This window comes from Agelaius tricolor, unplaced genomic scaffold (genome assembly GCF_023055355.1).
Source record: "Agelaius tricolor isolate 1412-34295 unplaced genomic scaffold, bAgeTri1.0.p SCAF_1, whole genome shotgun sequence".
NCBI lineage: Eukaryota > Metazoa > Chordata > Aves > Passeriformes > Icteridae > Agelaius > Agelaius tricolor.
In genome coordinates this window covers 74,576,336-74,588,372 of record NW_027269261.1, presented here as the reverse complement: position 1 = coordinate 74,588,372, position 12,037 = coordinate 74,576,336, and the positions used below count along the sequence as shown (strand labels likewise).

General features: G+C 37.8%; 1 protein-coding gene across 1 annotated transcript in view; it reads right to left on the bottom strand.

The window, feature by feature from the left end:
* The window catches only part of LDAH (lipid droplet associated hydrolase), a 117,583-nt gene that overhangs the window by 89,522 nt on the left and 16,024 nt on the right, over positions 1–12,037 (bottom strand). The window contains exon 2 of the mRNA XM_071440037.1: positions 9,399–9,551. Coding sequence (XP_071296138.1) covers positions 9,399–9,546 — 148 coding nt within the window. The 5' untranslated portion in view covers positions 9,547–9,551. The remainder of the gene's footprint in view (positions 1–9,398; positions 9,552–12,037) is intronic.

The window sequence follows — 12,037 nt, the reverse complement described above, 5'->3', positions numbered from 1 at the left end:
TGTTTTTTTCTGTTCTAAAGACAATGGAAGCTCGTGGGCTGACCCAGTAAACAAAGCTCAACTGTCAGCATATTTTAAAATATTAGTCACAAACAAGTAGTCCAGAAGCAGCAAAAATATAGAAGAACAGTGTCCCAAGAATTTAATTTTTTAATATATAATGTGGGATAGAACACACACCTTTCCTTCAAGGGGTACTCTACCAGCATGCATGTCTTCCAGCCAAGCTTTTATTTTGCTATCCTTTGGCATCCACTATGTCTGAGAAAAAGCCTGGGGAAAATTCACTAACATATTCAAAGTTTTGTGTGGACTGAAAACAGAAATCAAATAGGTACAGACAAATTAGTATTATCTATTACAAATAACGTCCTCAGGAAGTCAAACTATTTACCTCAGTAAGTGAAGGGGAGGATCATGTGATACTTATTCACATTTTATAAAGAAGAAACAAACCAAATAATCAGTGGCTAATAATACTTTAATTTTCATGCACAAACAACTCCAGCTTACAGTATCTTACATGCACGATCACCTGAGGAAATTACAAGGCTGATTTTGTAATTAAGTCATGAATATTTGCATTAGAGCTAAAGAAATGGCTAGAAAAGTTGGGAGGAGTAGCTTTGGAAATATCAGGTAGATATGGGTGGGTTGTTTCTTGATTTGTGTGTGTTTTTGTGTATGCTTTTGCTCCTGTGCAAAGTGCAAATACACAAAATATAATGACATACACCCCATACAAGCACAAGAATAAAAACTGTCTTGCAGTGTTTATGTCTCACTGAAATAAAAAACTGTGCTGTTACTTCCTTACCTGCTGATAAGAAGAGCAATCATAGGGAAAAGGAAAAACATTTTATCTTACTCTATGTACTTCTACCTGGATTGTTATGCAGCACAAACCTTGAACTCAACAGTGTAGTCTGTTCTCAGTGATGACTTTTGCATCCCCCATACCAGTTACTGGAGAGTAGGTAAGCCAATTCTTTTACTCAGAAAAAAGGAAAAAGTTCATCTCAATGTAAAATACAAATTCTCGATGTCAGAATCTGAGAATTCAGGGTCAAATGTAAAGAGCTGGCAGCTTCAGCTGGAGCTGCAGTGGAAACAAAAGCAGAAGGCTCAAGGGAGAGGCATTCTCAGAGAATCACTACCACCTGCAGAGGCTGGTGGGGCACCAGCTCCTGCCAAGGTCTCCAGACAGAGCATGTGAACTCATGCATGTGCTGAGTGCTGGGGACTGACACCATAATTTAACAACAGAAAGTTCTGTGACAAATGCAGCTGAAGGAACTCCCACCTTCCCCCCTGACTATCATTCCCACCCTTCTACCACAGCTCACCAGCCCCTGAATTACACTGGCACAGCTCTGTGGGGGCCCTGCTGTGAACCCAAACAGGGAACTGTTCCAGCTGTAAAAAGACCCCAGAAATAAATGTATGTATTTATTTAATTCACAGCATGATCTCTCAAAGTATTGTTCTGGCATAACTGAGGGGTGGAATGGCACAGCATGGTGGGAAAAGGAATACCCTATGCCAGTATTGTTGACAAACATTTTGAATTGCAAAATAATGGCCTCAGGAAGTTTTTTAAGTGCTCCAAGCAATAATCTCTTGGATTTCCATTGTCTGGTGAGTCTTAATGAACACTCTACAAATAGTTTCTAACTTCCACACTACTTTACACTCAGGAACATCTGCTTTACACCTAACATCATGGTTCTAACAACTGTGTGAAGGCAAGAGCTATATGAATGGCCAGTCTCCTCAATAGCCACCCACATCTAAAGAGAGGTTCAATTGCTGAAGTGTTACCTGCTAATCAAAGCAGGTAATGGTAGAGACTTTCCAGGAAAATTCTAATTATGTTATACTGATCATGTAAGATTATAATACAGAGAGGTGGAGTACAGAGAAAGACATTCTTGAAAATTTTAGGAACACCAGGTAGTTTTCTCTGAGCCAGTGCAATGAGCAGCCCAGCAGGCAAATAACACATTCAAAGATCAAGTAGTTGCTTCAATCCCTATGCTGCAGGTGAGGCCATGATAAAAGAGCACAGCATTTCTCTTCCTCTCTTCAGGAAAGCACTGCAGATTCACAGCCATCCTCTCCACGCAGTAAGGAACAATGGTTTATGGTAAATAATCCAGTACAGTATCTGCAGAACTAAGTTTAATTTCAAGCACTGCAAATATCACAGAATGGATGAATGCTACTGCTAAGATAAAATGTGAAAGAGAAATTGTTCCTAAATAGAGTATTTGTGCACACACAGAAGGAATTCTGCTCAGCTGTTTGGATATGAACAGCATATAATAAGGACACAAATCAGATGCAAAAGTCAGACTTTTTTTGGTTCATGCTGATCAGCCACATGTGACTCAAGTGTGCCAGCTGGACTAGCTGCCATTCTGAGCTCCATAACCCCCCAAGTGCCTTGTCAAGAGAGCCAAGACTCCAATCAAACAAGATTTTTTAGTTGATTCCCTGGACCAGATGTGCAAAATAGCAACATCTTCACTTTTGAACATCTAAAATTTCCTTTTTCTCTGCTCCATTGTTTCAGCTGAGGATGGACAACAGAAGCACTACTCTCTTTGGGATGGCATGATCAAAATGAGGAAAGGCAACAGGACTCATGAAAACTTGTACCTTACACTAGTAGGGGTAGGTAAAGATAAACACATAAAGTACAATGTTAATATCATGGAAAACATCCACATAAGAAACAACCTCAGCTTTAGGTCACCAGAAATATGTGACACAGGATTAAGAAAGTGTTATTGTATGAATAGGGGACCTCTGGAGCTTTTTTCAACATAAGTACTAGTGTACTTACACTTTCAGAATTTCACCTAAAAATTCTCATTGCATGTAGAAGCATTATTTAATTCAACCCCCCAAATCCAAAGTTAAATGAATGATTCCTTTAAAAAAGACCTGAAGTATTTTTATGTGATGAGTTATTTTCCTTAATGTCCTTTGGCTATTTATTGCTGTACATTGGAGGTGATACCTGCCCTGGCACAAGAATTTTTCACAGTGAGTAAGAGTGGAACTGCCCATGGAGCTGGTCAATGATTTAAACATTCCAGGGAGGAAGTATTTGTTGTCTCACTCTATGCAGCTGTGCTTCAATGTTAATTTATTTACTTGGTGTTAGCTGTGAATGCTAGCTTAGAAGCTTAGGTTATTGTACAATTACAAATACTGTAAATGTGAATGAAGATTTTTTTGGTGCTTTGGGACAATTTGTGAGGATGACTGGCCATATACTGAGAAGGAACCCAATGGAAAGGTGGGAACAGAAGCCCCCGCACTCCAATCTTATATTCTCTGCTCTAATTTAACTTGCTTTACCTCACTCCTCCTAATGCAAGTAAAAGGCATTTGTATGACCCTCAACAACTAACATAACTGGTTAATCACTCTAACATGGTCTTATAAAACTACTAATTTTATTTTTTTTTTCTGATAATAATACAGTAGAGAATCAGTCAATGCTTACCTGTGCATTCAGAGGAGAACGTGAAGCCTGTAGTATGATATATCTGGCAACTATAGCAATAACTTTGCCAAAACACCCTTTTTTTTTTCTAATCTTTAGAACAGCTCCCTCTTCTGGCATCCTCTGCTTATACTGTATTAAAGTAGCATACTTCATTCCTTACCAATTTTTAATTCTATTTGGTTCCCAACACTTAACAAACCCAGTTTCATTGTTAAAGGTTTTCACTGTTCAGTACAGCTGTGAAGCAAAATACAGTTTTTGAAAGGATGACTAATTCTTATCAAGTATTTATCTAAGATTATTCATAGATTTTACTATCTTTTGAAGTATCCCAATAACAACCAAGACCAGAATCCACACATGGTCAAGGAGCCTGGATGGCCAGTTCAGGGGTCACATTTGCAGGATCATTGAATTTGGAAGGGATCATCTAAGATGTGAGTCCAGCTCCTCCCTGCTCATGCAGAGTCAGAGGAGGCTGCACACACAGTGAAGTTTTTATTACCTTCACAGCTGGAGATTCACATCTCAGGGCAGCCACCTAACCCCCCCAGTAGGCAGAAATGCTCAGGGTGCCATCCCTACCCTCTGGTTCTACAAACTACCCAGAAATTTATGCTCCTTCCTTTGGCATCTGAATTAGCTGTTTAATCAGGCTGGATGAAATTGGGCCTTAGAGTCCCTTTCTGAACCAGGTGTCATGTCATGGACTCAGTTGGACCACCTCCTCATCTCCCCCCGCCAAAAAAACCCCAACAAACCACCAGGAAAAAGTAAACAAACAAACAAACAAAAAAAAAACCCAAACCAAACTTCCTAAGAGTTCCTCTCATAATCCTGCCGGTAAGTGACAAAACTGCAGAGAACACACGAGGACAGACTTTTTTTCCTGGATGATGCTCTGGTACTATTCTTCCAAATAAGAACAACCAACCACAAAACTAGAAAGAGGAAAAAAACTGCCTAATGCATTCAGACAGAACAAGTTCTCAACTTTGTTCACAGAATTACTGCTGGAGCTCAGTCAGTGCCTTTAGGCACAAAATATACATGACCCAGAGCACCCCTTGCCCAGGAGGTAAGAAATCTATTTTCCTCCTAATATGTCTGTCCATTGCCAGCAACATTCCCTTTTCTCCAGCTGCATTTCAAAGGCAAATCACGGACACTGCTATGTGCTGGGGGAGGAGACCCTGGCTGCTGACTTGGAAAGTAGTGTCTGAGAAGATAAAGCACCTTCCCCGAGTAACTTCATGGTCTTGACTCCAAAATCAGATTTTGCCTCACATAAACAGTCTGACCCATCCACATGAGGTGCCAAGATTCCATGCAGGATTCCAGATTATATCCTGGCTAAGGTTGCCAAAAGCTACACACTGCAAGCTCATCTGCTGATACTGAGATTCTTTACTACATCTACTTCAGTTGTTGCAGACCAAGTTATAACAGGAAGATTTTGTACCAACAAGAGCATTCAATCACATAAATTTTGTATAAATCAATGTCCATTCTAAACCCAAATTGAAGAGAATTAAACATGCTTTACACAGTTTGCTGAATGAGGAAATAGATGCTTTTACCCCTTCATCTCAGTGGTGACAGTAGACCCTCCTGAAGAACAATTCATTCCAGTAACTGTTGAGCAGAGTGAAAAATTAATAACTTTCAAGAAACTGGTTTGGTGAGAGCCAAAGAAACAAAATACAAAGAAACTAAGCTTTAGGACTATACAATTAGTTTTATTGAGAAGTATTATAACATTGTGATTCTTATTATAACTTTCCTTATGCAAGTGTTGAGGGTGATGACTGTTAAGTAAAACAGCAGGTGAAGACAAAGCCAGATAAGGTACAGAAAGCTTTTTAGAGTCCCTATGTTACAGTTAAAAATGGCAATTTAAAGATTTTAAAACTAACAGGAACTCTCATCTCAAGAGAGAGAATACTAAAGACTTGTCATAATCCAGACAAATTGTTTGTACTGCTTTCACTGCTAAAAAATAGTTCAGCAGTCTTCAAGTGAAGCAGTGTTGTTGATATAAGTACATGTAACTACTCCTAAGAGATGAGAATCCAAATATGCAATTTATGTTGTGCATACTCAATTCTTGACTCAGAGAATTAGTTCAGAAGAAATATCTTTATACTTGAAAAAAGTGTGTGTTCAAGTCCTCATAGCCCTTAAACATCACCAAGTGACAGCATGAGTTGGTAAAACAGTAACATGATCCAAAAACCCAGCAGTGATTCAACTGCAAACAGGCAGATCAAGAAACTTGGCAAAGCATAGGGAGTACTCTGAATGCAGGCCAGAGAACCAGATTCTGAAATTATTTCTGTATATTAATGAATGAAACTTGTGTAACATGATTTACCATCAAAAAAACCCACCTATTTACATTATATATGTTTACCAAATACAAGATTGTAAATTGCAAAATTGCCTTGTTTACAGCAACGGTAACACAAATTATGAAGCCTGAAACAAAGGTATCCCAATGTACCCCTGCAATGAAATGCAAGAAAAACTTTGATGAAAAGCAAAATGTCATGAGCTAAAACCACCAGCACAGTGGTTTTAAAATTTGTAGAGTATTTATTTACAAGACTAAATGTTTCATAAATACACAGGCACAAATAGATACTACTAAAACAGAAAAAAATTCCATTACACTTTGTGGATTATGTTTTTCAATGAACACAAGACATCTTAAATATTGCTGTAGCAGATTTTGTATTTCACTGCTAATTTTAAACTAAACAAACATTGTAAAAGTGAAAACAGTCCTTTAGGACACAAGAGGAAAACCAGTAATTCCCGTCCTTTCCATGACACCTACACATCCAGAAAACCATGTACCTGATCCTCCATCTGTACACACTTAATGTTACTCTCATGAGTAAATCTCATCAATTTTACAGAAAAGAATTTATCTTCAGAAAGTCAAACAAGTATATGCATATATTCTAGACTGAGGAAAAATTGGACCTTCTACACTTTAGTAGACACATTATTACTCCTATTCAGAGGTTTTGTGGACACAAGAAGAAATGCTATGAAACAAAGTGTGTATTAAACATTTCAATTAATACAGTAAAGCTTTATTAAAATTATAAGTTCACTCACACTGCCACTAACAAAAAAGAATTAGCTTGTTGCAGTTAAATGAGATTAAACCCTGCTGCATGCTCTGTTTTTCAACTGCTTCAAGCACAGTGAGCTATCAGCTCTCAAGAGGCAGAATCCTGTTTCATTTTAAGTCATTGATTTCAGAGTAGAAAAATGTTTTAGAGGTGTTTTTTTAAAAAAGTGGGGAGAGGGAGAAAGCTAAGTTGGACCCAAGAGGAATCCTCTCTGTTCTGAAGTAACCTGATTAAAACACAAACCAAAAATAAATACACACAGGATTTATTCTCAAATCTCCTGCAACAATTCAATTCCAGCAGAAGCTGAGAATTTTGTCACCTTTCTCAATACCCACCCACAACTCTGTTTGGTTTGACCACGTGTTAACAAAATCATATGCCTGAATTTCACTAGGACTGGAAAAGTATGTACCAGAGCAGTTTAATACACAGAACAGAGTAACAAATGCAGCAGGACCAACCACCTTCAGTTCAGATCACTCAACACTTGCCTGTGCATGCTCTCTTTTTTTAAAGTCAGAGCTGCCCTTGTCTGCATATTGCTTTCCTTGACTTGCTTTCCTTGGCTTTCCTTGACAGTACCAAGCCGTCCTTTTGCCCCTCTTTCCCTCATTCCATAAAGAATCTCAACCATGGATACATGCCTTTCAAGTGTGAAAATGGCTGGACTCCAGAAGGGCTCCACATTTAATACTCAGGAAGTTACAAAAGCACAAAGGAAATGCTATCTAATCCTGATTTTTAGGTACATGAACACATTGACCAAATGTCCATATCTCTCCTAAGGCTGTGTTTTTTGCACTGTAGATAAGCGTTTCCTTGAAGGCTAAAAATGAGGCATGCAACAGTAGCAAAAAAAACCTCACCATTTGTTTTATGAGAAGCAAAACTGCACCTTATGCAGTTATGCCAGGTCCCACTAAGCTCCCTGCCAGCCACAGCAAGAAGCTTGGGTAACTTTATTCACTACTGAATTTGGGTACCTAAAGTGAAGAGAGCATTATAGTGGTTGCTGAGGTCTTAAATTGTTTTTGCAGTGAGAGAAGTTCCAGCTTATTACCAACATAATTCCGAAATAAGATCAAAACCATAAATCAGCTGCTTGCAAAAGCCTGAAGACCATGACAGAAGTACACTGAATATTTCACTGATGTCTATTTCTGAGCATCTATCTTAAGTTGTTATTAAGGAGTCTTCACAGAACTGTTCTGCAAGAAATCAGCTCCGTGTAGCCCTGCCACTACATTTTTTGCATTAAAGGTTTCCTATGATGAATATGGAGACCATGCAATGAATGTGACTTGGTACATTTTGAACAGAATAATTACAGGCCTTGCAGAGGTACCATGCCTTGGATGCTAATGTTTGACTTTTGTGCTCCTCTCCTACATATCTTTCCACTGATATAATCTAGCTTTACAGATTTATCTTTGTTACAGTCTCTACTATCACCCCAAACAGAAGGTATCACTCTGAAGACAGGTGAAAGCTCCAGAACTTGTGGGGAAAAGGAACTCTAAACTTAGCTGTTCAATTAAACCTTCCACAACTGAGAGAAAGCAGCAATTGAAAAGCATGAAATCAGGCTTGTACCTCCATAGAGATACTGAAGAGATACTGCATAGAGTATTTGGTTTAAAAGGTTATTCCCCACAAAACAGGAACAAGAGGTACTCATATATGGCTTCTTTTCAGTTAAGAAAAGAATTTAAACTTCACTCTCACTGGCTTAAGAAGTTACTATTCTGCTCCTGGAGGCAAAGGCATAAAACCACTGTGCCCAAGGAAACTAACATAAAATATTCCAAATGTTCCAATGGACCTTCCAAAACATTGGAAAAAAACCCCTGAAAAATTGGACCTGTGTTCTCTTTCACTACTAAAGACCAAGCCACACACAGTCCCATAAATAGCCACTAGGTACACTAACAGTGAACCAAAGTTGTGGATACTCAGAAAAGTCATTATTTGTACCACTCATTCTGGGAGAAATAACAACAGTATCCAGAACATCCAAATAAACAACAGAAAGCATTAGAAATCTGCAAACTGTAAGGTGGTCAAAGAGTCACAGCTTGAGTGGGTTCAAGCTTTACTTTTGCTAGGATCAGGATTCCTACAGTTCACTGGTAGACTTCAACAAACTTAGAACTTCTCCATTAATTTTAACATATGCCAAAGGCAAGTTTAGAGCTCTCATTTTAAGACAGCCACATTTAAATATAATTAGGAGCTGTACAATACTCACTGAGTTCAAGAGGGTAAGCATAAAAATTCATGTGTAAAAATCTAAGTTAAAAAACTTTTCCTATTAAAAAAACCCTAAAACTAAAAGAAACAACTGGATCTAGAATTTTTCCTCAAATACTGTAACTTTCATCTGTCAGTTTGTACACAGCTGACATTGCAGTAACACTTCAAGGTACAAGAGATAAATAGAAGAAGAGCAATGAAAATAAACAAAAGCCTACAATGCTCTCAGTAAACCACCACCACTAAGAAAATGAGTAAGACATCCTAATTTCTAAGTGCTGCCTTCTGGCACTGTTAAAAATAAAGGTAGCAGTAGCAATCGAATGTAACAAAGAAATTTCACCACTGTAGTATTATTGAGTTATTGGCCATGTGCACAAGCCAGAATTTACCACTTAGATAGTGAGAATTTTGAAAATGAAACTGGACCACTTTCAATCAACAAACTTCTAGACTTAAACACAAAAAAAGACCCTTACCAGGAATAATCATGAACAAGAGCCTGGGTAGATTTTTACTTTCATCTTTTGAGAGGTCTTTCCAGGGCCCGCACTTCAAGACATGGGTGGCAGCTCCACAACAGTAGATAAATTCTTCATGTAAGGGCACTGGCTCTTCTGACCCCATGTTTGCTGTTGAGCAGAATAAGATACTGTTATAACAGTCAATACTTACAGAGCTGTCTCTTTGTCATTATGCCTTCCCCCAGAATAACTGCAAAAAAACCCAGCCAAACCACCCTCCCCCAACAGCTGCCATATCCAGTAATATGAAGCCCAGTTCAGTATTTGATGTTTGAAGGGGCTGGAGAGGGTGATACATGTTGCTACTATATGAGAGAAAGCATCATCTTTCAGTTTCTGTCTCAGAAATACACAATGATGAACTGGACAATAAGCTCTATTTTAGCTTAAAGGCAAATTATTTTAAATTTCTTGTTCATACTTGTCCACTGAGAAGATTAATCTGAAAGCTGTTTGAAGGCAAACAAATGAAAAAATACCAAACAGAACTAGTGCATGAATATCTTTGCAAGTTCTTTAACTGTCAAAAGCATAGTTAAAAATAACATTAGGTTTTCAACTATTTTTGCTTAGTGAAAAAGGACCATTCATTTTTGAGTACAAGGACACAAATTCTATTTCCTAGTCAGTTTGTGAAATTTCAGGCATGTAAACCAAAGCCTGAAAGATCTACGAAGTCTGCTGCACTATTAAGTGGGAGGCACTACCCTCAACTAATAGTCACCGAAAAATTCTCAGTGCAACACAACTTAAAAGGAACAGATCTGACTGAAATTTTAAGTAACGACACTTGACAACATTAGAAAAGTACACTTGAATAAACAATATTTCTTTACTTTTGCAAATGTTAATCTGAGGTTTTGAAAGGTTTAAGGTAAAGAACAATCAATGCAGAAAAGACAGAAAATGTTTTGTTTTGAATTAACAAGTACCACCATGAAAAAACCTGAATATAGTACAAACAGAATACACTTCTGGAGGGAAGGGAGAAGTATTCTTTAATGCTGCCAATTACAGCACAATTCTCTGGATGAAACCTTGTACCCCCATCTGCCCATTTCATCCCAGCATCCCCAAAAAGTTCTTTTAATGATTATGCAGACACCTTTACTACTTCATTGTTTGCCATAATATTATCTAACTTGTAGTGACTAAAATGTAAGTAAAGTCAATTTTGCCAAACTATAAAGAGGTACATTTTAATGCATTATCCCTGCTTGTATTTCTTCATTATTTAAAGCTGAAAGAAGCCAAGAACAGTTTCAACAAAGAAATCCAGTTACATCAACAACCACAGTAATCATAAGTTGTCACTCCTTTTCTGAGGTGTTTACAATCCAAGAAGCAAAATTTACTAGTTCTTACCCAAGAAAGTAGGTTTTGGACAAAGTTTCTGATCATGATCACAAACAATAAAATCTGTTGCATATTTTCATTCTGAATTGATTTCACATAACAAATCTAAATGGAAATCCCATTGACAACTTTTCATTCAAAAGAAGTATTTGCAACATTAAGGTCAGAAGTTAAGCAATGAGAACAGAAAACTCAGCAGTACATTTTGGACTGGCACAGGAGGATTTTCAGGTTCACACAGACCTGTTGTTGTAGCTTTGGTCCAGTCTTTAACTTAACTTATAATTTCAAAAACACATAGTGTTGCAGTACCTGAAAAGAAGACTGCACACCAGAGAAGAAGAAATGGTTATTTGAAAAACTGCCTGTCTGAGACAATCCCAAATGGCTTCTTTGTATTAGCTCTATGTAGTGTCTGAGGGATTTTTTTATTTATTGTTAAGTTTTAATTTACAACTTTACAGCCTTTGGTAATAAAAATGGACAGAAGAGAAAAACAGGGGAAATATAGTGAATATTCTCCCAGAATACTATTCAGACCTGTTTCAAGATGAAATCAATAATAGCCAAAAATACCTCTGGATCTCCTTCTCCTTCCTAAATGAAGCTTTGAAGAACAGTATTTCTATTACAGGCATCTATTTTTGGCACAAATTGCCTGCATTTCCCCTAGAAATATCATAAGACAGTCTATCAATTTCCAAACAGATTTAACAGGCAGAGGTTTCGAGAGATGAGGCTCCTACTGACTCTGTCAGCCCACAGAGAGAGCACAGTTTGTGCCACAGCAGCTCCAAGAATGTTGAGCAGACAGAAGGACAAACTTGACTGGTGGGAGTTTCACAAGTTATCATGGAGAAAGGTAACAAGACTCAAAGAGATGCATCAACCTAAGAAATCAGACCTTATTACATCCCAAGAAGTATTTTCTTCCTTCTCTTCAACCCCTGCACATAAATTCTGCAACCAAATATAGGAAAAGTATTACAAGAAATTCAGCTTCTGTCAAGAGTGCTTAATCTGGTGCAAAAATTTCTGTTAGAATATTGAAATATTCGATTCACAGGGCTTTAGCTCCAGATTAACACACCCTTAACGTAGGTGTCTACCAGAAAACAAACTCCTGTTACAGGATACAAAGCCTTAGGTGTCACTACATGAACTGATTAGGGGAATAATTGTGGGATCAGTTTCTTGGTTGCCACCTCCAGATTAGAAAAATCCTCTCCTGGTTAACA